The following is a 23,041-nucleotide window of genomic DNA, read 5'->3' as shown; positions in this document are numbered from 1 at the left end:
GCCCACACTCTTTTGGTTTGAAAGAGGGAGAGTAAGGTGACCCACCGCCCCTCTGAGGTCAGTCTGTGCTGCCCATCAGGCTCACCTCTAACCTTGCCCACTCACAGGTTCCTGGGACCAAATGTCACTTAGCCTCTCCTCTCCAGGTCTTGGGACCACAGGGAGATACGCTGGCCACCCAACTACAGAAGGACTCTTGATTCGGAAAGTCAGAGTTACAGGCTAATGCTTGTTAGGAGCTGTCCAAGTTGATTCCTGAGGCCCGTGGCCTGGGCAGCTGATAAGAACTTAAGCCTAAGCTACCCGCCCCCAGCCTGTGCGCTCCTCCTCCGAGGCCTGAGATGCAGTCTCCCACTTGTGCGACTCTCTCTCCCGGGAGCCCAAGCCCTAGCTGCCTCCGTCTCCCCTCTCACTGAAATAGTTCTGTCCCCACTGGACACAGCAGAGGCCTCACTAGATGGGGCAGGTGGGGGTTTCTCGGTGTGGGAGACACACAGTGCAGGAAACTCCGAGCAGCAGTGGTGTGTGCATGAAAGCAGGACAGTGCCGCTACCATAAGCGCTGGTGTGGGGCCCAGGCGGCCTAAAGGACATCGGTCTCCCTCTCGATCCCCACGTACTTGAGGGCATCAGCTTGGCTGTACCTGTCTCAGAGCAGGAGGAGGAACGGGGTTACTACCAAGGCCTCTGCGATTGAAAAGATGGAGTCCCCTCTGGTTTCACTTCCTTTCCCACCCCCTACGAGCGGTTCACAGCGCTCCCACTTCCGAGGCAAGGTACAGAGGGCAGAACAAAGAGAAAGCCTTGACTTCTGCGAGATCCTCCCCTTCATCCCCATCACTCACCTTAAGCCCTCAAATCAATTTCGACAGCCACCCCTTCCACCCCCGAGGCCACCTCCCTAGGACCATTCCTGGCTGCCTCACCTGTAATCAAAGAAGAGCTCTTCGCCAGCTTGAATTGCCCTCTTGGCAAAGATCCCAATCCGATGATCCCCATTCACCATGACCACTGCAAAGAGGATAAACCCAAGGCTAGATTCCTAGTCAACTCCAAGGCAACAATCAGTAGTGAGTCCGGGCTGATTCTCCCCAAATTCCCAGTGAAAACATAAATGAAGTGGAATTAGAAAGCAGTCAATAAGGAAGCTGTTTCTATGACTTTTTTTTTTTTTTTTTTGTCTTTTTGCTATTTCTTGGGCCGCTCCTGTGGCATATGGAGGTTCCCAGGCTAGGGGTCCAATTGGAGCTGTAGCTGCCGGCCTACGCCAGAGCCACAGCAACGCAGGATCCGAGCCGTGTCTGCAACCTACACCACAGCTCACGGCAACGCCGGATCATTAACCCACTGAGCAAGGGCAGGGACCGAACCCGCAACCTCATGGTTCCTAGTCGGATTTGTTAACCACTGCGCCACGACCGGAACTCCTTTTTTTTTTTGGCTGTGCTGGTGGCATGCAAGAAATTCCTGGGCCAGGGATCGAATCTGAGCCATAGCAATAACAAGATCCTTAACCCACTGAGCCACCAGGGAACTCCATCTCTATGCTTTTAGATCTGTTATTCTGGTTAGTGACATGGGGAAAAAATTATCTTTAAAAGGCTCATGGTTTGGGAAAAATGTTTATAATGAATTCAGTGAAAAAAGCAGATTATAAAACTAAGAGAGAGAGAGACTCAGAATGATACCAGACATTAATCATGATAATCCTTTGACAAAGAAACAACTCAGCTATTTAAAAAACAAAAAAAAAAAAAACCAGAATAATGGATAGAAATCATAGTAAATGAAGCATCCATCCCCCAGCCCACCTGCCATATTACTGCCAACTCACCTTTGGCATAACAGTTGGGGTTCACTGAGTGGTTTGCAAATCGAATTTTGTTTCCTTTCCGGGTAGCATCCACCACAAAATCTGTGTTAAGTAAACCGAGGAAGACCATGGGCTCACCAGGCAGCTCTATGGCTTCCCAAGCCTGAATTTGAAGTCAATGGAACAGTAACAGAAACAATACAATCCAGGGGGATCTGAAGCCCAGCACACCAACAGGAGCTGAGAAAGCAGGCAGCCTAGGAACCAGCCTCATGTAGAGGCTCTCCCATTACGTGCCTCCTTCTTGTTGGATCTATAGGCCTCCCCTCCCACCTACTGGGCAGGAAGGATTCTAAGGTGTAAGTGCCTAGTGCTCCAATTACAAACACAACCCAGAAATGGAGGTTCTCCCAAAGCAAGTGAACTGGCGCTCAGAGAGTCTAAGTTCAGTCTCACCACCGTGCTCTACGCACCTCTCAGCAGCCTCAGAGCGGACTGGAACCTGCACTAGGACCAGGGGAACCTGGTAGAAAGGCCTGCCCGAGACCAGCTGGGGACGAGGGAAAGAGACTCCGTACCATTGTTGAGGTTGAAGAGGAAGCTGGACATGTACTTGTCATAGACCTTCCCTCGTCGATCAGCCTCATCCTGAGAGATGAGCTGCAGAGACAGACAAGCAACAAACAGGGATGCAGTTGTCCGCTGGGGGCACGGTACCCTGCCCCTAGAGCGGGCTTTCCGAGGACCATGACCAGAATCATAAGAGGGGGAGCCTGGGTTACTCCATCGCCATCCTCACCCAGGCTGACCAGCATCAGGGCTGACCAGAGTCCCGCGCCTGGCCCCTCATGTAGCCTCAGTTGCCAAAACGTCGAAGCAGAGTGGTTTGTTTCAGGGCTGCAGACAGTTCTGTGGGATCCCCCCCAGAGGCCACATGAGAACTCAGCTGAGTTATTTAGAGATTAATTCACAGAAGTGTGGCCCACAGAAAATCAGGGTTTCTCATCAGATAAAGACTGTGGGCCAAACCGATAGCACTCACCTCACCACAGTATTCAGAAATGAATTCATTCTTCTGCACAGACTCCTTGATGAAGGTGCCCCATCCGGCCACATCTGAGGGGGCCAGCAGCAGGTGCTGGGGGAGAGGGAGTCAAACCTCAGGCTACAGGGCGTGTGCAAGCCCAGGGGCCTGCGTGCTGGATGCGCACGTGTGCTGTGGGGGAGCAGGGTGGAAAGAACTAGCAACTGTAAGAGGATCTGAAAACAGAAAAAGGGCTCAGCCATTGTGTTCTGGTGGGGGGAAAACAACAAAAGGAGGCGGTACAAGGAGACGTGGCACCCCTTCCTCTAGCCCTGGGGACTTCCTGGACTGGAGCCGGTGGAACGCACTGGGGTGCCGAGTAAAAATAGACATCAGTGGCATGGCCCTCCTCTCTGCTCCTCTGTCTGGCCAGTCCGGGGGGCACTTTCCTTCCTTTCTTTACATTTTATTTATTTATTTATTTATTCTTTTTAGAGCCACACCTGCGGCATACGGAGGTTCCCAGGCTAGGGGTCGAATCGGAGCTGCAGCTGCTGGCCTATACCACAGCCACAGCAACACAAGATCCAAGGGGCATCTGCAACCCACGCCACAGCTTGCAGCAACGCCAGATCCTTAACCCACTGGGCAAGGCCAGGGGTCGAACCTGAGTCCTCATGGATACCAGTCGGAGTCTTAACCCACTAAGCCACAATGGGAACACCTGGGGGGTCACATTTATAATCCCTCACGAGGACCAGAAGCTTGAACTCAGGAAATGTGTGTCTGTTAGGATTTACCAACACGCTGGTGTACAAACCCCCTAAGGAGGCGGTAGAAGAGGCCGAGTGGATTATCAGTCTTTCCCGCTCTATCTGGTCCTCAGTCCTGGCAAGAGCCCTCACCTTCTTGAGGCCGCGCTGGATGCTGCAGTTCTTACAGGAAACCACCTTGCAGTCCCAGTGCTCTGAGGCACCACAGGTGAGACACAGGTCGGGGTCACACTCTCGCACCGCCAGGTAGCATGGGCACTGCTTGGTATTGCACTGGGTCTTACAGCGACAGCCAGGAAAGCGATTCTGACCTGTGTGGACAACAGGGAAGGTTAGGGAGAGAAGCAGGCTGATGCTGGGGCTCAGGTTGGACTCAAGGGACAGCGGGGATGTCAATGTTATGGATTCAAGGATATCTGGCAAAACAGGAGAGAAGCTGCCTTCTCCATAATTACACAGTCACATGTTTTTCAGAGAGAAGGGAGTGCCTCCCAACATTCATGCCTGGGAGCAAGACAGCAGGTTTGACCCTGGAAATGTGTCTCCTAGAGATTCCCTGACAATGCTCTCCCTTTGCTTTGCTGGTAGAATTTGGAAGGTGGGTGGAGAGAGCCCCAGAGAAAAAGCAATCAGTGCTATTCACTGGTAAATCCTCACCGTGAAAACAATAATCATTTTGAAAACAGAAGGCATCCGTTCTATGCTACCCTCCTCCACCCACTGCCCTCCCAGCACGAGCACCCACCCCTCCACTGTGGTTAAGATTGATATCTGCTTTGTGGCCAGGAGGTGCTTCCAGCACAACTGCCTGGGCACCAAGGTCTGCAAGCTCTGAGGCTGCCATCAAACTGCTCAGCCTTGAGTGGGGGAGAAGTGGTGAAACAGAAGCACTCTGAGCCTCCTCCCACCCTCTGCTGACATCCAGACCAACCTGACGCTAAAACTCCAGCTATTAGTCTAAAAGACAGAGAACTGTAACCTGGACATGTTGTAAAACAACATCCTGGAGAGGGAGGCTGTGTCTGCACCTTAAAGAAAAAGACTCCAAGTTTCTTAATGCTGCCCTGGAAGGTGAGGTTGGGAAAGCACCTGATTTCTGTGCAATTGTTGCTTTTTATTTTTTGTGAAGTACAGTTGATTTACAATGTTGTGCCACTTGTGCTGTACAGCAAAGTGACCCAGTTTCACACATACATATATATATTCTTTTTCTCTTATCATCCCTCATCCTGCTCTTTCTGTCTTTTTAGGGCCACACCCACAGCATGTGGTGGTGGTTCCCAGGCTTAGGGTTGAGTGGGAGCTGTAGCCGCCAGCCTCCGGCCACAGCCACAGCAACACCAGAGCCAAGCTGCATCTGCGACCTACGCCACAGCTCATGGCAATGCCAGATCCTTAACCCACTGAGCAAGGTCAGGGATAGAACCTGTGTCCTCATGGATGCTAGTCAGATTCGTTTCCGTTGAGCCATGACGGGAACGCCCCTCATGTTCTATCCCAAGCGATTGGATACAGTAGGACCTCTAATGGTTGCTTTTAAAATCATACACCTCAGGGCTTTTAAAAAGGGACTTTTCTAGATCTTAAGTACTGGTTTCCTCTGCAGACTATCAGAGGGCCCACAGGCAGCAAAGGGCTCGGGGGGGGGGGGAGGGAAACCTGGGGTGCCGAGGCCAACTACTGAGACAGAGAACTTACAGTCAGGGTTGCACTGGCAGAACTTCTCACAGAAATTCTGAGTCATGATGCAGGGACAGGTGCTGTCACAGGGGCGGTCCGGGTGGTCGCACGGTTGGTAGTTGTACACTTGGGTGGAGGAGTTATCTGGGAAAGGAAAGAAGACACAGGACACTGCTGTGCCCAGGCTCCCAGGCCACCCTCCTCCTAAGTGTCTCATCACTCCTCTTCGAAGGAGGTTCTTTTCTTTTTTGCTTTTTAGGGCCGCACCCTCGGCATATGGAGGTCCCAGGCTAGGGGTCCAATTGGAGCTGTAGCTGCCAGCCTACACCACGCCACAGCCATGAGCCGAATCTGCGACCTACAGCACAGCTCACGGCAATGCCAGATCCTTAACCCACTGAGAGGGGCCAGGGGTCGAACCTGCATCCTTGTGGATACTAGTCTGAATAGTTTTTTTTTTTTTTTTTTTTGTTTTGTCTTTTTGCCTTTTCTTAAGCTGATCCCACCGCATATGGAGGTTCCCAGGCTAGGGGTCTAATCGGACCTGTAGCAACTGGCCTACGCCAGAGCCACAGCAACGTGGGATCCGAGCTGCATCTGCAACCTACACCACAGCTCACGGCAACGCTGGATCCTTAACCCACTTAGCAAGGCCAGGGATCGAACCCGCAACCTCATGGTTCCTAGTTGGATTCGTTAACCACTGCGTCACGACGGGAACTCCCACTAGTCTGAATAGTTTTTGCTGAGCCACGACGGGAACTCCCTGAAGAAGGTTTGTTCTGACCGTAAACTTGGACACACATTTAGCACCTGAAGTGAGAAGCAATCACAAGTGCTGGTGGTTCATAAGCTACAAGGGGGTGATTTGCTTTGTGGGGAGAGCGTGGAAATGGTCCAGGTTACGGGGCAGTTATTTTAAACAGTAAATGATGCCTAGAACCTGGCAAATGGCACATGATCAAAGTCAGAGATCACGAGGCCCGTAACTCTACCTCCTGAGTGGTCTTCCTGGCCACAGGGAGGAGCTGAGCTTCTCAGCCGCTGCAGGGGAATCTGCAACGCGAGGAAACCCAGGGTCAAGTGCAGCCACAGGTGAGGCGGGGAGGGGGGCTTCAGGCTGGACCTGAGCGGAGCGCCCTGGCAGAACTTACCTTTCTTCAGCTGAATTTTCCTGCAGTGTGCAGCCCACAACCTGAAAGAGATGATATGGCTCTGGGTCACAGCCCTGGAGAATTCTGCAGATTTGGGTAAGTGACAGCATGATCCGCTTTAAGGGACTGCGGTCTGATGACTGATGATCCTCCCCAGAGGCCCTCACAGGAGGCCTTTACGCTGCTCCATAGAAGCTGGAGTCCATCCTACCTGCAGCAGGCCTGTGTCTCAAGGTTTAGACACAAAAAAACCCCCTTGATATACAAACATACACAAAAGAACAAAAAACAGATACAAAACAAAACCCAACCCTCTATGTCTATTAAAATGCTATTGTTTCTCCCTTTGGGGAGGTGGAGGTGTGGGGGCGTTTCAGGATGGGGCAGTGGGAAGGCTTTTCTGGAATCTGCTCTGGGTAAAGAAATTGAAAGGGAGAAGCCACAGGGATCTCCTTTCCTATCTAGAGCCCATGTCAGTTCCTTAAGGAAGAAACTGTCAAATTAAAAAACAAAACAGGAGTTCCCGTCATGGCGCAGTGGTTAACAAATCCAACTAGGAACCACAAAGTTGTGGGTTCAGTCCCTGGCCTTGCTCAGTGGGTTAAGGATCCAGCGTTGCCGTGAGCTGTGGTGTAGATCGCAGACGTGGCTTGGATCTGGTGTTGCTGTGGCTCTGGCGTAGGCCGGTGGCTACAGCTCTGATTAGACCCCTAGCCTGGGAACCTCCATGTGCCGCGGGAGAGGCCCAAGAAACGGTAAAAAGACAAACAAAACAAAGCATTTTCAATCCTAAGCAAAGGCTAGCTAGCAATCAGTGTTATTATGCAACTTAAAAAAACAACGCAAGTGCCAAAAACAAAAAGAAACCAAAAAAACCAAAAAAAAAAAAACAAAACTCTGGTCAGAGTTGAGAAGTGGGGAAGTGGTAACTAACAACCAATGAGAAGACATGGCCTCGGGGTGGAGCCATGAGGCCAGTTCACAACCTACTGGCCAGGAGCTTAAACGGAAAACCAGTTCTTTCATGGTCCACAGCACAGAGGGGCAAGGGAAGGGCTGGTCCAAGGCACAGACCCGCAGGTAGCACTGAGGAAGCTGGCTCCCCGCTGGTGATGCCAAACTGATGGGCAGCAGACAAAGAAGGAGACAGAAGGGAAGTCACAGGGGAGGTCAGGGCACAGGGAACAGCCTGGCTACAGAAAGCCCTCCGCCCAAGCCTTGCCTGTGCTTTCTCTTCTTCTTCTGCGAGGGGTTCATGAGCTCATCTGTTGGCAGCTTCAGGATAAGTGATTCTTTCACTGCGAACTGGAAGACCTGGAAGAGAAATCCAATAGGGCCTTGAGCTGAGTGGTCAGATGAGTGACCTAGCCAGGTGCCAGGCTTGGGAGGGTTCTGGAGAGCCTGTGGGCAGATGACTGAGCATCTTCAGTAGGGAGAGAGAGAGTCCCTGAGACATCGGGTCACTGACTCCGAAGTTAATTCTTAAGTGTGTATCCTGATTTGAAAAGAAATACTGGACACAGGTACAGTTCTCCTGGTCAGAAGCTTTCATCTACTGCTCTGCCTACTCTGCCCTGAGTGGGCCAATTCTTACCAATGGTATCTGCCTCTTAGGAAGGGCACCAATGTGTGTGTACCTTGTGTAACTGAGTCTGACATGAGAGGTACCACCTAGCTAAGCACTAGCTCCCTCTGTTGACATAAAAGTGTCAGAGACTTGACTACTTCAGTAGGACAGCATTTCAGAAAGGCTGGTTCCCTTTCAATGTGCTGCTTCTCTCAGAACATTTGCTTTTATTTATTTATGTCTTTTTTTTTTTTTTTTTGTCTTTTCTAGGGCCACACTCGCAGCATATGGAGGTTCCCAGGCTAGGGGTCTAATCAGAGCTGTAGCCGCTGGCCTATGCAACCAGAGCAACATGGGATCCGAGCTGAGTCTGTGACCTATACCATAGTTCACGGCAACACCAGATCCTTAACCCACTGAGCGAGGCCAGGGATTGAATCTGCAACCTCATGGTTCCTAGTCGGATTCATTAACCACTGAGACATGATGAGAACTCCAGAACATTTGTTTTTAACTTTTTATTTTCCTTATTGGCTATAAGCCCTCTCTCTCTCTCTCTCTTTTTTTTTTAAGGCCATACCCCAGACCAGAGACAGGATCACAGCCTTAGTTATGACCTATGCAGCAGCTGCAGCAATGCCAGATCCCCAACCCACTGGGCCAGCCTGGGGGTTGAACCTGCAACTCTGCAGCAACCTGAGCTGCTGCACTTGGTTTTTTTTTTTTTTTTTTGGTCTTTTGGCCTTTTAGGGCTGCATCTGCAGCATGTGGGGGTTCCCAGGCTAGGGGTCTAATTGGAGCTGTAGCTGCTGGCCTACGCCAGAGCCACAGCAACACTAGATCTGAGCCACGTCTTCGACCTACACTGCAGCTCACAGCAGCACTGGATCCTTAACCCACTGAGTGAGGCCAGGGATCAAACCCGCAACCTCATGGTTCCTAGTCAGATTCGTTTCTGCTGCACCACGACAGGAAGTCCATGCAGTTGGATTCTTAATCAACTGCACCACAGAGGGAACTCAGAGGTGCTCTTGAAATTCCATGAAAATTATTAATCTTCTCAGGAAAATACACAAAAAAACTGTTTTGCACACAGTTCTGCAGACCTTTAGGTCAAGAACCTGTTTCTTAGGAAAATAGATATGAGCCCCAAAAGGAAAGCCAAGGGCACTTCAGCTCATGGTTTTACTGCTTGTTCTAAGTAGAGGGAGCATGAAGAAGAGGTCACAAAGACTTTTCCAGAAGTTAGGGAGCTAAGTGAGCAGGGCTCAACCTCTAGGGTTCATCTCTCTTTGGACAGATTGGCTCTAACAACTGACTCCCTGTCTTTGCGCTTCAGCCTATCTTCCCATTGCAGGCTTTTCCTGCTTTCAGAGCATCAGCAGCTGCTATCAAACTGTGATATGAGTGAGAAGGGCAAGGTCCAGGCCCAGACATCAGGGATGGTACTAGAAAATCTAGCAATAGAACATTTAAAGAATAAAGCAACTGAGGAGACCAATGGAGGGAGGGGAGGCTGCAGCCACAGAAGCAGGAGCAGGAGCGCAAGATAAGAAGATCCCCAGAAAGCCCCAGGAGTCCCTTCTAGGAAATGAGGTGCACGTTTAGAAAGAAAGGTGGGAACAGCAACAACAACAAAGCTTAAAGAGAGTAGAAACATCTAGAAAAGTTAGTGCCTAGAGACGGAAATAAGAATTCGACAAGTTGAGAAGCTCCCCAAGCACTGCTAGGCATGAATCTACAGGAGGTAGCATGTTGGGGGAACCCACCTCTCGCCTAGAAACACAGGTTTATGAGGCACTAAGCCTAAGACAGCTCTGGCCAGACAGGCAGCCCTAAAAGATGGCCAAAAGGCTGCCAGAGCAGGGATGAAAGGAGGGTGCAGGCTCATTCCTACCCCTTTCAGACAGTACCTGCTTGCATGTCTTAGTCCCCAGAAGCCTAGCTATCGAACAGAAGTTGTTGAAGTAGGTGCCATGGAAGACTCGAAAAAGAGATTCTTCAGCCCCGGTCCACTCCACGGGCTCTGAGGGCGCTTCCACTACGCAGAGCTGAGGTGGGGCTGGACTAGCCTTCTGCTTTGTGGGGGTCTGACAGCGAGAATTAGCCTCTAAGAGAGGAAGAAATAAGAGAAATGGAAGAAGGTGGAGTGAGGTTGTCATCAATGGTTTGCCAAAAACTCAGTATTTCATTCCATGTTATTTATTTTGTTAAGAAGATGCTTAATTGATTAATTAATTTATTTACAGTGGCACCCATGGCACATGGAAGTTCCTAGGCCAGGGGTCAACCTGTACCACAGCCATGACAATGCTGGACCCTTGACCCAGAGCCACCAGGGAACTCCACTTCATTCTACTTTTTTTTTTTTAGTTCCCAGGCTAGGGGTTGAATCGGAGCTACAGCTGCCAGCCTACACCACAGCCACAGCAACACGGGATCCAAGCCTCATCTGTGACCTACACCACAGCTCACAGCAATGCCAGATCCTTAACCCACTGAGCAAGGCCAGGGATCAAACCTGCATCTTCACGGTTACCAGTCAGATTTGTTTTTGCTTCGCCACACAACAGGAACTCAGGTAGTAATTAATGTGAAGTGTTAGGTGATGACACTGGGTAGAAAGCAAAAATCATTTTCTGTTCCCTGTACCTGAAGAACTGGAGGCCCAGTCATTGCCAGTGTCCCTGTCACTGTCCCCTTCTTTAGTCTCAGCCACAGCAGAGGCTGAAGTGTTGGAGCAGGAAGCGCTGACCACGTGGTGCCTTCGCCGGCGACGCCCTGAGCACTTGGAGCGAGGGTTGTGGAGCATGGCGTACTCCTTTGCTCCTTCCTGCAAGGACATGTCACAGTTAGGAAACAGGAATAGGCCCAGAGCCACTGTTTTGATTGCTCCCATCATTTCAAACCACCTTCTCCAACATTTCCGCTTACTTGCACCTTTACACTTTTTTTGCTCTGTATGACCACATGATAGCTTTTTTGTGCTGTTGTTTTTCGTTTTTTTCTTTTTTTTTTGCTTTTTAGGGCAGCACCCATGGCGTATGGAAGTTCCCAGGCTAGGGGTCTAATCAGAGCTGTAGCCACCAGCCTACACCACAGCCACAGCAACACCAGATCCGAGCCACTTTTGCGACCTACACCACAGCTCATGGCAGCACAGGATCCTTAACCCACTGAGCAAGGCCTCAGGGATGCTAGTCAGATTCGTTTCTGCTGAGCCATGATGGGAACTCCACCACGTGACAGCTTCTTCACAAATATTCTAAAGCTTACAAACTTACACCCTTCACAAAAGAGCTATCCTATAAAATAATCTTTATAAAGATATAATCAATGCATCTATGTATCTTCAACTTTCCATTGAGCTGTATCTTAAGTTTATTTATGTGTTAGCTGTCTGGAATTTGAGAATGCATTCCCCTCTAAATGAGAAAATGATGTTCAGAGAGGGGAAGGGACATGCTTAGGGTCATGGCTAATTTTTCCAGAATGGGTATAAAAATCAGGTCTCCTTGTCCCCAGGCCTCATTATTCTTTACATTTTACCACATTGCCTGTTTCAATAAGAAAATATATAATCCCTGGAGTTCCCATTGTGGCTCAGCAGTAACAAACCCGACTAGTATCCATAAGGATGCAGGTTTGATCCCTGGCTTGCTTGGTGGGTTAAAGGATCTGGCGTTGCTGTGAGCTGTGGTGTAGGTCGCAGAAGTGGCTTGGATCCTGTGTTGCTGTGGCTGTGGCGTGGGCCGGCAACTGCAGCTCTGATTCAACCCCTAGTCTGGAAGCTTCCATATGCGCAGGTGCAGCCCTAAAAAGACAAAAAAAGTATGATCCTGAATTTGTATAATATTACTACTTAATTTTGGAACTTCCCTCCAAATCAGTATATTAAACTTGGAAGAATACTATTTCATTACTTACGGCTACATTTTTTAAAAAATAATTATTATTATTATTATTATTTTTGTCTTTTTGCCATTTCTTGGGCTGCTGCCGTGGCATATGGAGGTTCCCAGGCTAGGGGTTGAATTGGAGCTGCAGCTGCCGCCATGCCAGAGCCACAGCAACGCCAGATCCGAGCTACGTCTGCGACCTACACCACAGCTCACGCAACAATGGATCCTTAACCCACTGAGCAGGCCAGGGATCGAACCCGAACCTCATGGTTCCTAGTTGGATTTGTTAACCACTGAGCCACAATGGGAACTCCAAGACCAATTAATTATCATTTAGCTTATCAACTATCTCTCATCAGAAGATTTCCAGCTGTTTCTAGCTTTGGTTCCCAAAGATTTCTGTTTCTGAAAACTAAATTGACAAGGATAAAGGTTTTTACCATTACTAAGGATAGTCAGAATAATACACTGTAGGCCCTTAGAGAAATTCCAAGAGAGAAGTTTTGAATTTAATTGAATATGATATCAGACACCTGTGCTACAATGTGACAAACACAGGGTTCCAGGATAACTGCTGTGAGAAGGGCAGTGCCCTTTTGGGTTTCACAAATGCTGGTATGTTAATATAACACAGTGTTTAAAAAAAGAAAACCATGGAGTAAATTAAACAGCATGGACTGTGAAACTAGGTCAGAGTCTGAATTTCATCACTGCCACACCACTGACATAGTAACAAACTTGAAGCAAAATATGTAACTTTTGGAGTTTCTGCTGTGGCACGCAGGTTAAGGGTTCAGTGTTGTCTCTGCAGTGGCCTGGGTCCCTGCTAAGGTGCTAGTTCGATCCCCAGCCCAGAACAGTGGGTTAAGGATCCAGTATTGCCACGGCTGTGGCACAAGTTGCAGCTGCAGCTCAGATTCAGTCCCTGGCCTGGGAACTTCCATGTGCCACGGGTACAGCCAAAAAAACACATAAAGTAGCTGTTATAACATACAGTTTCTCCACCTCAGGATGTTGTTATAAGCATGGAAATAAGATAATTTACATTAAGGGTCAGCATAGTACTTGACACATAGGAATTAATACATACCAAGGAAAAAATATATCGTAATATCAATACATACAATACATATCAAGGAAAAAATAAATCAGATAAAGTCTACTTATTCTTATGCTATTACCACATGGCACGCTTTCCAGATTTTGACCCAATGGCACTCTCTACCATCTTTCCTTCTCTTATCCCACTTAAGATGGTCCCTAAAACTTGACTGTATGACCTCATTTTAATTGGGAGCATATATTTTATCAAAGTATTTTTTCTTTACCTAAGCTCACCCTCATTGTGAAGAAAGCAAAACTGTGTCTTTGGCAAGTCCAACTGAACCTAGTCCCTCTAGGTCTCAGTGTACTGCCTCCCCACACGAATGCAGGAGGATTTATGCTGCATAAGGTCTGTCCATCAGGGAATGGTCCCCCTGGTTGCTGACCTCACAAAGACATCAGCACCTTCACGTGTTATTCCTCCTACATTTATGGGGGACAGCAAAGAAAATGGTATCTCATACACACACACAGCTCCAATCCAAACAATACAGTTTCAGACGCTGGACTCTGAGTAGATGACATTTAGAGCAGGAAAGATTTTGATGCTCTTCAAACCTCACTCCATAGACAAGCTTCACAGTCCTACTGCTGCAGCATCTGAGCGCACCTTAAGAGCAGAAGTCATGTTTTATCTGTGCTGTATGACCCCCAGGGTGCTAAATACTGGCTCACTTGGTTTGTATTCCCCAGGGCAGTGTCCCCCAGGGCAGAAAGCCGAGGACCATTTCCTGCTCAGTTTTCAACAAAGTTTAACAATGACAGAACATTTAAAATCATACCAGCAAAAGGAAGCAGTCTGTGCCACATGGCTCTGGCTCAATCTTGATTTCTTTGTTCTTGCGTTTATATACATTAGGGGTGGCATGAAAAGCTGGAAAACACAAAATTGTCCTGTTTCCATGGTTCGTCCACTTGACAGGATGAGGAGGAACAAAAGGGAATCAGGGAGCTATCAGGAGAGGATTTAGATAAAAACAGCTGTTATCAAGGTACACAAAATTTAATCATTTCTAACTATTGCATTTGGAGTAGATAAGCAATGAGGTCCTGCTGTATAGCACAGGGATCTACATCCAATCACTTGTGATGGAACATGATGGAGGATAATGTGAGAAAAAGAATATATGTATATATATATATATATACGTATGACTGAGTCACTTTGCTATACAGCAGAAATTGACAGAACACTTAAAACAACTATAATAAAAACCTTTAAAAATTTTTAATCATTTCTGGAAGTTTCCATTGTGGCTCAGGGTAATGAGCCCGACTATATCCATAGGATGTAGGTTCGAACCCTGGCCTCGTTCCATGGGTTAAGGACCCGGAGTTGCCATGAGCTGTGGTGTAGGCTGCAGATGTAGCTTGGATTCTGCATTGCTGTGGCTGTGATATAGGCCAGCAGCTGTAGCTGTGATTTGACCGATAGCCTGGAAACCTCCATATGCTGCACATTTGGCCTCATAAAGCAAAAAAAAAACCCAAAAAACAAAAAAAAACCCACACCATTTCTGACATCAATACAATTCTTCCAAAGCTAGGAGGTACTTGGGGACAATTATGTTGCTGGTTATTCTGTTCTGACCATGCAAAGCACATTTCACTATAACTGAACAAGAGAACATAGAACTGGCCCTTTATAAAACCATCATCAGATCAGAGGCTTGGAACTCTATACGATAAACTAAAATAAACAGAAAGAAATGGTGGCCAGGGATGGAAAACAGGAGAGTCTTTCAGAGTAGTCCCACTCACGATGAAGGAAGCAGTCGTATTTAAAGCAGCGCCGGCAGAAAAGTGTGTGGAAGGAGTGCAGAGACTGCTCCCGCTGCACGGACTTGGCATTGGGGCCATCGATGTTGGGGGTGCACTGAGGGGGAAGAGCGTTGGGGTCTGACATCTCTGTGAGTTCTCGATACCTAGTTAAGAAAAGAGAAAGAAGGGTTCCTTCAAAGGGAATGTCTCCCTGAGAAAATGCAGACTGAGCACCAACAGTCACCCAGGCCCTGTCTGCCAAGGGAGGATGAGCATTTTCTATGAGTCTTGTTTTGCTTTTGTTTTTGTTTTTTATGGCCACACCCATGCCACATGGAGATTCCCAGGCTAGGGGTCGAATCGGAGCTGCCACTGCTGGCCTAGGCCACAGCCATAATAGCAATGCAGGATCCGAGCCAAGTCTGGGACTTCTACAGGTCTTATTGAGGACGGAATGGTGGCTAACCCAGTGAGTACACCACTGCAGTTATGCTGGGCTGGCTGTACGCCTGAAAGTAAGGGGAGGGTAAGATTTGATAAATATGGTGCTGGATTAACTCTCCAGAAAAGTGGTTAAAATCTTAAAAACGTCTCTGCCCAGATTTACTCAAAAGCCAACAAACGATGGCCCTTAATATGGGAACGGCCATTCAGAGGTAATCAGCAGTGTGGGCAAATCATAACGCACTTACCATAAACAAGGCTTTTTATTAACCAAAACCAAGCTTGTATGAAAGTTTTGCCAGGTACTCTATGCGGCCTCTGGGGGCCGTGCTCGTTACCTCTCCTTCATGTCATCCGGGACGCCGTTCTCAGGGAACATGGAGGCGATCGCACTGAAGATCATGTCGTTTGGAAACTGCTTCTTGGAACTCTTTTTGTTGCCTGAATTGGAAATGATAAAAAGCCCCTGAGGGCAACAACCAGAACAGGCACACAAAGCTTTTGGATCTTTCTCCTTTCGTCACAGCATTTTGATTAGAGCTGCTCTGTAACCTAACCATTGACTATTTAGGAATACATACGGAAGCTCAGTGCTACCTGGATCTCTTTAATAGCCTACTGGTAAATAAGGAACTCAGAGTGATCTACATGTTAACCACAAAATCCATGTTCTAAGACAGAATCTGGAGGTGAAACCAGAAGTTTCATGGAGAGATCTGAGTACAGAAGAACTCCACCGTAATGCTGACGCTGAAGAACAAGACTGATTCTCTAACTCTGTTATAACAAGAGAGAGAGAGACACTGTGTCTCTGGACATATACTATAACTAAATTAAATGAAGAGTTTAAATTAAACAGCATGGGAAAGTGTTCACGATGTAAGATTAAATAAAAAGGGATATAAAACGATGTATGTGTATACACACATAAATGTGGCACAATACCAATTTAATATATACCAATACATGCATGTTGATTTACATATATACTTGAAAAAATTGATATATAACACTGTATACATTTTAGGTGAACATATATATGTGTATATACTTACATTTTTTAAGTCTAGAAGAATATTAATATTGGTTATTTCTGGTAGCAAGATAATAGGGTAATTTGGTTTCTTCTTTATAACTATCCGTATTTTCTAAACACACAATTTTTTTTTTGGTTGCACCTGTGGCCTGTGGAAGTTCCTGGGCCAGGGATCAAACCCGAGCTGCAGCTGTGACCTGAGCTGCTGCGGAGATAACACTGGATCTTTAACCCGTTTTCCCACAGTGGTAACTCCCAAACACACGATTTTTATGATTAGAAATGAACAATGATTATTCTCTAAGTTCTCCTACTTTCCTCTTCAGCCAGGTTACGGTTATCTTAAGCCATGAGTCAATGAACATGTTTTCCTTTTAAATGGCCCCATGAGAAATACCAATAGCCTTTAATAAGCAATAAAGCTTTTGTGTTTGCCTCCTCACCTCTCCCTGTCACTTTCAAGTGGAATAAGGAAGTCGTGCTATTCACCTTCAATAGCATGTCTTTTCGCTTTCTCGTTACTGGCAGATCTTCTTTGCTGTCATCTTGCTTTCCATCTGAGTTGTCATTGTGCCCGTCCTCCTCCTCATCCGAGTATTGATTCAGAGCATCTACCAACTCCAGGAAAACAGCATCACTAATCAGCACAGAGCCAGGAATCATCTCTGAAACATAAGAATTAGATGGATGAGCAGTGGTTATTTCACCCTCTATTCATCCTCCTGGGAAGGTTTTCCTGTATTCACTCCTGAGGCCCAGATAGATAACATGTGTATATTTTTATATAGACAACCAGGGAATTGCAATAATTTGATTGGCTCTTACAACTGCAACAGTTCAGCTGACTAGAGTGGGGAATCCAGTTCTGGACTTCATTCTTTCATTCTTTCTAGGGGCTTCACTTCCTCAGTAATACATCAACCTGTATTTATGGCCCAAAAATCTCGTAAAACTGTGCCAACAATACAAATGTGACAGAGAAAGAGTGATAAAAGTGAAAATGTACCTGGTTTTGCTATCCAGAGGTCAACAGTGATTCTCTAAATCAAAAGACAGCACTTTTTTCTAAAATCATACTACATCTACGATTAGGATAAAGACTCTGACACTAGGGGGCACTGTGTATAAATAATGTATTTGAACAGCATGACACCACCACCCACCGTTTGTCAAAAGAGCAGGTGAGGCTGCTGGTCTGCAAATCCAAGAGAGGCCCTCTGCAATTTCTCCCTTCTTACATGCTGACAGTTTCTCTAAAACTACAGCTAAATACAAACAACTTGCTTTTGAAATTGTACATAAACCCCTATGTCGCTTTTTGCTTTAGTCTCCTAGGCCCTCCCCAGTCACAAAAAGGCTGACTCAAGAGTTAATGATGGAGTTCCTGTCATGACTCAGCAGGAACGAACCTGACTAGTATCCATGAGGACGTTGGTTTGATCCCTGGCCCCGCACAGTGGGGTAAGGATCCAGCGCGGACATGAGCTGTGGTGTAGGTTGCAGAAGGCTTGGATCCTGTGTTGCTGTGGCATAGGCCAGCAGCTGGAGGTCCGATTAGATCCCTAGCCTGGGAACTTCCGAATGCCATGGGTGCAGCCTTAAAAAGAAGAAAAACAGGAGTTCCCGTTGTGGCTCAGTGCTAATGAATCCGACTAGTATCCATGAGGTTGAGGGTTCGATCCCTGGCCTTGCTCAGTTGGTTAAGGATCCAGCATTGCTGTGAGCTGTGGTGTAGGTTACAGATGTGTCTCAGATCTCTCGTTGCTGTGGCTGTGGCCTAGGTTGGCAGCTACAGCTTGGATTTGACCCCTAGCCTGGGAACTTCCATAGGCCTCAGCTGCAGCCCCAAAAAAGACAAAAGGAGGAAAAAAAAAGGACAAAAAACAAAATTTAACTGGGGTACTTTTAATATAAAAATTTTTACTCTCAGTCATGTGATGACATTGAAATATTCTTCCCTGTGTACACCATGAAGAAGCAGATAAAAGTAAGATGAGGATGCACAAACAAGAGGTACCATCCTATCAAAGTTTTCTCAAAGAGCCCAACCCTACTACCTTCTTCACCATGGACTTTGCCATCGTAGTTATTGATCAGCTCCTCAATGAAAGTCTCATCTTCTTCCTTCACCTCATCGCCCATGTAGGGAATATTGCACAAAACGGTCTCATCTTCTACCTGAAATCAAACCAGATGTGATTCATTCCATGAAGCCACTGTGCATCTCCTCTTTCTTCTTTAAAGAACCTTTGCTGAGACTTTTTTTGCCAGTTAAATCTCCTGAAGATGCCTTTTGTTACACAGTTAACTGCACTCTAAAGACTGGCCATTTTGTTTTGCCAACAAAATCTCACATGGAAGAGGATGATGCTACTCGTAGAAGAAAAAAAAAGTCAGTTTTACAACTTGAGAATATTAACTACTAAATGTTAAGCTGGATACTAACAATGGTATTTCCACCAACACCTAGAATTGGATTTATTTTTCACAGTGATCCCATCGATTACATCATTTTACCCAACAAACATCATTGTGAAATAGGTACAAATACCCGTAAACTACAGTCTAAAAGGTGTTCAATTCTAATTCTTCTCATAAGTAGAGAGACCGATAAATGACAAGGAAGGCTTCCAGGAGCATAATCTGCAATATAACTGGAATATTTAGAACTGAAACTGTCTACCATAAACTGTCTGTATATTCAAAGACTAACTTCCTGTAATCATTATAAAAAATTATGATTACAATTCATGTCACTCACACTCAGTGGAAACCTAAAGTCAACTACAGTATGAGCTATGTATAGTTTCTGGCAATAAACAATACTAATGGAATTTGTTTTTTTTTTTTTTTTTGGTTTGGTTCAGCAGAGAATACAATCATTCTTAGATCTCCAACTATCAAGTAAAGTCATCCTGAAGTTTTATTCTAAGAGATGAATATAAACCTATATCCTATTCTAGTCAGCAGAACTGCTCTCTGTCACCAGGCATTATAAGCAATGGCAGTATTTAAAGAGGACTGATTATCAGGACCACAAACAATCCTAGTAGGAGTCAGCATAAAGGCCCAGATGAAAGGATTGTAGGTCCAAGTGTGCCTCTGTTATCTCAGCTGCTTTCATAGCATCTTGCCTTTAGGGGATTAAGAAAGGATTGCTCCATCAGCAGGGAGTTGTCAACCTGCTTAAGCCTGAAGTGTCTGATTTAGACTGCATTTAACTGCACATAATTGGGCCAAGGTAGTAAGGGAAAATTGGAGTCTTGCCCAGCCTCTTTCATTCAAAAAAGAACCAGCATCGGCGTTCCCGTCGTAGTGCAGTGGTTAACGAATCTGACTAGGAACCATGAGGTTGCGGGTTCGGTCCCTGCCCTTGCTCAGTGGGTTAACGATCCGGCGTTGCCGTGAGCTGTGGTGTAGGCTGCAGACGCGGCTCGGATCCCGCGTTGCTGTGGCTCTGGCGTAGGCCGGAGACTACAGCTCCAATTCGACCCCTAGCTTGGGAACCTCCATATGCCATGGGAGCGGCCCAAAGAAATAGCAAAAAGCCAAAAAGCCAAAAAAAAAAAAACCCAGCATCAATTCGCAAGCATACTTCAGAGAGCACAAAATATAACAAGTTAGAGCAACTTGCAACATGTGTTTTTCAGAGTAAATAAATTACAAAAACATTCTGCCCTGCATGGCCAAGCTTTGTTAAGTATATCCTGACAACAGCACAACAACATTAAAAAAAGAAAAAATCATTCAGTTTAAACAATCACCATGGTGCTTTCAATACATACCATAAAGTTCTGCTGAAGAGGGGACCAGGAATACATGATGGGAACCAATGCAACTGTGTTCAGAGACCTCATTAACATATGCTGGCTTGCAAATCCCGGGAAAATGCTCTCTATGGTACACTGAAATATAAGCAATGACATGGAGACGGAAAGGCAAGCATAAAACCCAAGAGAGAATCAGTGTTTCCTTCCAAAATAATCCCCAGAGCCTTCTAATTCTTACAAACCAAGAAGCTGAGGGTTTTGTAACAATCAGCTCCTAAAAGGAACCCCTCGACTGCAAACCTGCGGAAAGCAGGAACTGTCTCTTATTCACCTTCCAATCCTCTACGGAGTCCAGCACAGTGCCTCCCACACTCAACTGAGTTTATTTCAATCTAAAACTGTTGGTCTCCTTGGGCTGTGCACAACAGCAAAGGGCCTCTGAGAGTCCTAGGAGATGAGGAGGAAGTCAAGGAAGTTTGCCTGAAGACCTAAACTTTAAGACAGGCGACATCAACATAGCTGCATAGATGACGGGAACAGCAGGGGGAAGCAAAGTAGTATGGAAATTACCGTCACATTCTGCTTTGGGAAAGAAAACTGCTCTCAAGACACTACACCTGTTTTTTCATATTTTAAAAATATTATCTCTATAAGAAACTGTCCATTATCCATGGCATTCCTTTTCCAATTTCAAAGTAGCTAAGGCACCAAAAAGGCACAAAAAAACCACGTTGCTTTGAAGCTGGTATACAGAGCCCAGGAGAAAAGACAGTAAATATCTTGTTCTTCCATTAAAAATTCATGATTATACTCATTAACTGAGGAGAACAGATGAATAGTTACACATTTATCATCCCAGTTAGCCCAACTTGACTATAATGGCTATATCCATTATTCTTATTTTCTAATAAATCACAAATACAGGAAAAAAAACTCTCAAGTCCAAAGAAGAGAGGAAGGCTGAGTTTAGACACTGGAAGTACCTTTTTGAGAAAAGGATGCCCACTCACGGGCTTCATCAACTGAACAGGTTGGACACGAAGCTTCTTCCATTCTTCATTGAGGATCTGGGTTTTTTCTTGAACTTTTGCAAAATTTGCTACATATAGAGCCTAGGAGAGCCAAGGAAAAATGTGTTAGGATTTCAAGATAAGAATTAAAAAAAAAAAAAAAAAGGAGTTCCTGTTGTGGCACAGTGGAAACGAATCTGACTAGGAATCATGAGGTTGTGGGTTCGATCCCTGGCCTCAATCAGTGGGTTAAGGATCTGGCATTGCGGTGAGCTGTGGTGTAGGTCACAGACGCTCAGATCCTGTGTTGCTGTGACTGTCATTTAGGCCGGCAGTTGTAGCTCTGATTCAACCCCTAGCCTGGGAACTTCAATATGTTGCAGGTGCGACCCAAAAGGGCAAAAAAAAAAAAAAAAAAAAAAGAATTAAAAAAAACCCAACCCCTCCATATTGGATCCATACGTAAAATATTCACTTCGGAAATATTTTTACCTTTGCACCCATATTTGCCTGAAGCCGTTTAAGCTGCCGAAGTCGCATGTATTCAGATTTAACTTTTCTCTTCCAGTATGTGATACATTTGGAAGTTGGGGGATTTTGTATATCCATTTTGCTATAATATAAGAGAGAGAGATGAGAAATAGCATTTTACTGCCTGGAAATGAAGCATTCCTCAAATGCAAATAAACATGATCAGCTATGCTTTCGTTCCTATTACACTTATCCATATAAACATAGATTAAATTAAAGAACCCACATCCATAAGTTCAACACAAAGTTTCAATTAAAAAAAGATTTCGTATCAGCAATTCCTGGTCTGACTGCCTACTAGTTTAGCCTCTGTCCTCCTGTGGTACCTTGTTTTCAATTTAGCTCTCAAGAGTTTCTTTCACTGATATTTAGAAACTTTGATTACTTGGAAATTTGGAAGCCTACTCATAAACTTGATTAAGAAAAATGTTTAGGTGCTCCTGTCGTGGCTCAGCAGAAACAAATATCACTAGGAACCATGAGGTTGCAGGTTCAATCCCTGGCCTCGATCAGTGGGTTAAGGATCCAGTGTTGCTGTGAGCTGTGGTGTAGGTCACAGACACAGCTCGGATCTGGCATTGCTGTGGCTGTGGTACAGGCCGGTAGCTGTACCTCTGACTAGACCCCTAACCTGGGAACCTCCATATGCCGTGGGTGGGGCTCTAAAAGCAAAAAAAAAAAAAAAAAAAAAGAGAGAGAGAGAAAATGTTTAGCAAAAATCAAGTTAATATCAAAGAGTTTCATGGAAAGACCTACCCACGCTATAAAACTTTAAACTGCCTAAATCTACGACATGCCTAGCAAGAAAGGTCAGATACGACAACAGCATAATCTTATCTCTAAGACACATGGAAATATATAACCCTGAAAATCACTTTGTTTGTTTGAATTAAGGTTCACAGTTTTAAAGAAGTACTTACTGGAGTTCCCGTACTGGCTCATCGGTAACGAGCCCAACTAGTATCCATGAGGATGTGGGTTCCATCCCTGGCCTTACTCAGTGGGTTAGGGATCCAGCATTGCTGTGAGCTGTGGTGTAGGTCGAAAATGCAGCTTGGATCCCATGCTGCTGTGGCTGAGCTGTGGTGTAGGCAGGCAGCTGCAGCTCCAATTCGACCCCTAGCCTGGGAACTTCCATGTGCCGCAGGTGTGGCCTTAAAAAGACCAAAAAAACAAAACAAACAAAGAAAAAAAACCCAAACTGGAGTACTTATAGTACTACACTCTACCTACCTTATAGAGTGCAAGGCAAAGTGTAGAGTTTTATAAGTGTCTTCTGTTCTTCAGAGGAATGGCAAGACTCAAAGGCAAAACAAATGCTCAGCTTTTCAAGAGAAGAGACAGCAGTTTTAAGTCAGTGGAACATACTTAGACCTTGACACCCTCAGTAGGATGCTCCCTAAGAACAATGAAGACTTTGAGGTCTCTGCTACCTCTATAGCAGGTAATTCAGGTCCTGATAATGCCTGACAG

At 46.0% G+C, this 23,041-nt stretch overlaps 1 protein-coding gene across 1 annotated transcript in view; it reads right to left on the bottom strand.

The window, feature by feature from the left end:
- The window catches only part of EZH1 (enhancer of zeste 1 polycomb repressive complex 2 subunit), a 32,021-nt gene continuing 9,217 nt past the window's right edge, over positions 238 to 23,041 (bottom strand). Inside the window, 21 exon segments of the mRNA NM_001243206.1 lie at positions 238 to 643; positions 926 to 1,010; positions 1,834 to 1,914; positions 2,391 to 2,472; positions 2,855 to 2,950; positions 3,742 to 3,920; positions 5,308 to 5,460; positions 5,652 to 5,677; positions 7,666 to 7,757; positions 9,924 to 10,120; positions 10,663 to 10,843; positions 13,799 to 13,890; positions 14,778 to 14,941; positions 15,560 to 15,662; positions 16,747 to 16,761; positions 16,764 to 16,922; positions 18,315 to 18,435; positions 20,043 to 20,162; positions 21,011 to 21,139; positions 21,530 to 21,650; positions 22,802 to 22,892. Of these exon segments, the coding sequence (NP_001230135.1) occupies positions 583 to 643; positions 926 to 1,010; positions 1,834 to 1,914; positions 2,391 to 2,472; positions 2,855 to 2,950; positions 3,742 to 3,920; positions 5,308 to 5,460; positions 5,652 to 5,677; positions 7,666 to 7,757; positions 9,924 to 10,120; positions 10,663 to 10,843; positions 13,799 to 13,890; positions 14,778 to 14,941; positions 15,560 to 15,662; positions 16,747 to 16,761; positions 16,764 to 16,922; positions 18,315 to 18,435; positions 20,043 to 20,162; positions 21,011 to 21,139; positions 21,530 to 21,646 (2,253 nt within the window). The 5' untranslated portion in view covers positions 21,647 to 21,650; positions 22,802 to 22,892 and the 3' untranslated portion in view covers positions 238 to 582.

Source organism: Sus scrofa, chromosome 12 (genome assembly GCF_000003025.6).
Source record: "Sus scrofa isolate TJ Tabasco breed Duroc chromosome 12, Sscrofa11.1, whole genome shotgun sequence".
NCBI classification, from domain to species: Eukaryota; Metazoa; Chordata; class Mammalia; order Artiodactyla; family Suidae; genus Sus; species Sus scrofa.
This window is presented reverse-complemented; position numbering and strand designations above follow the sequence as displayed.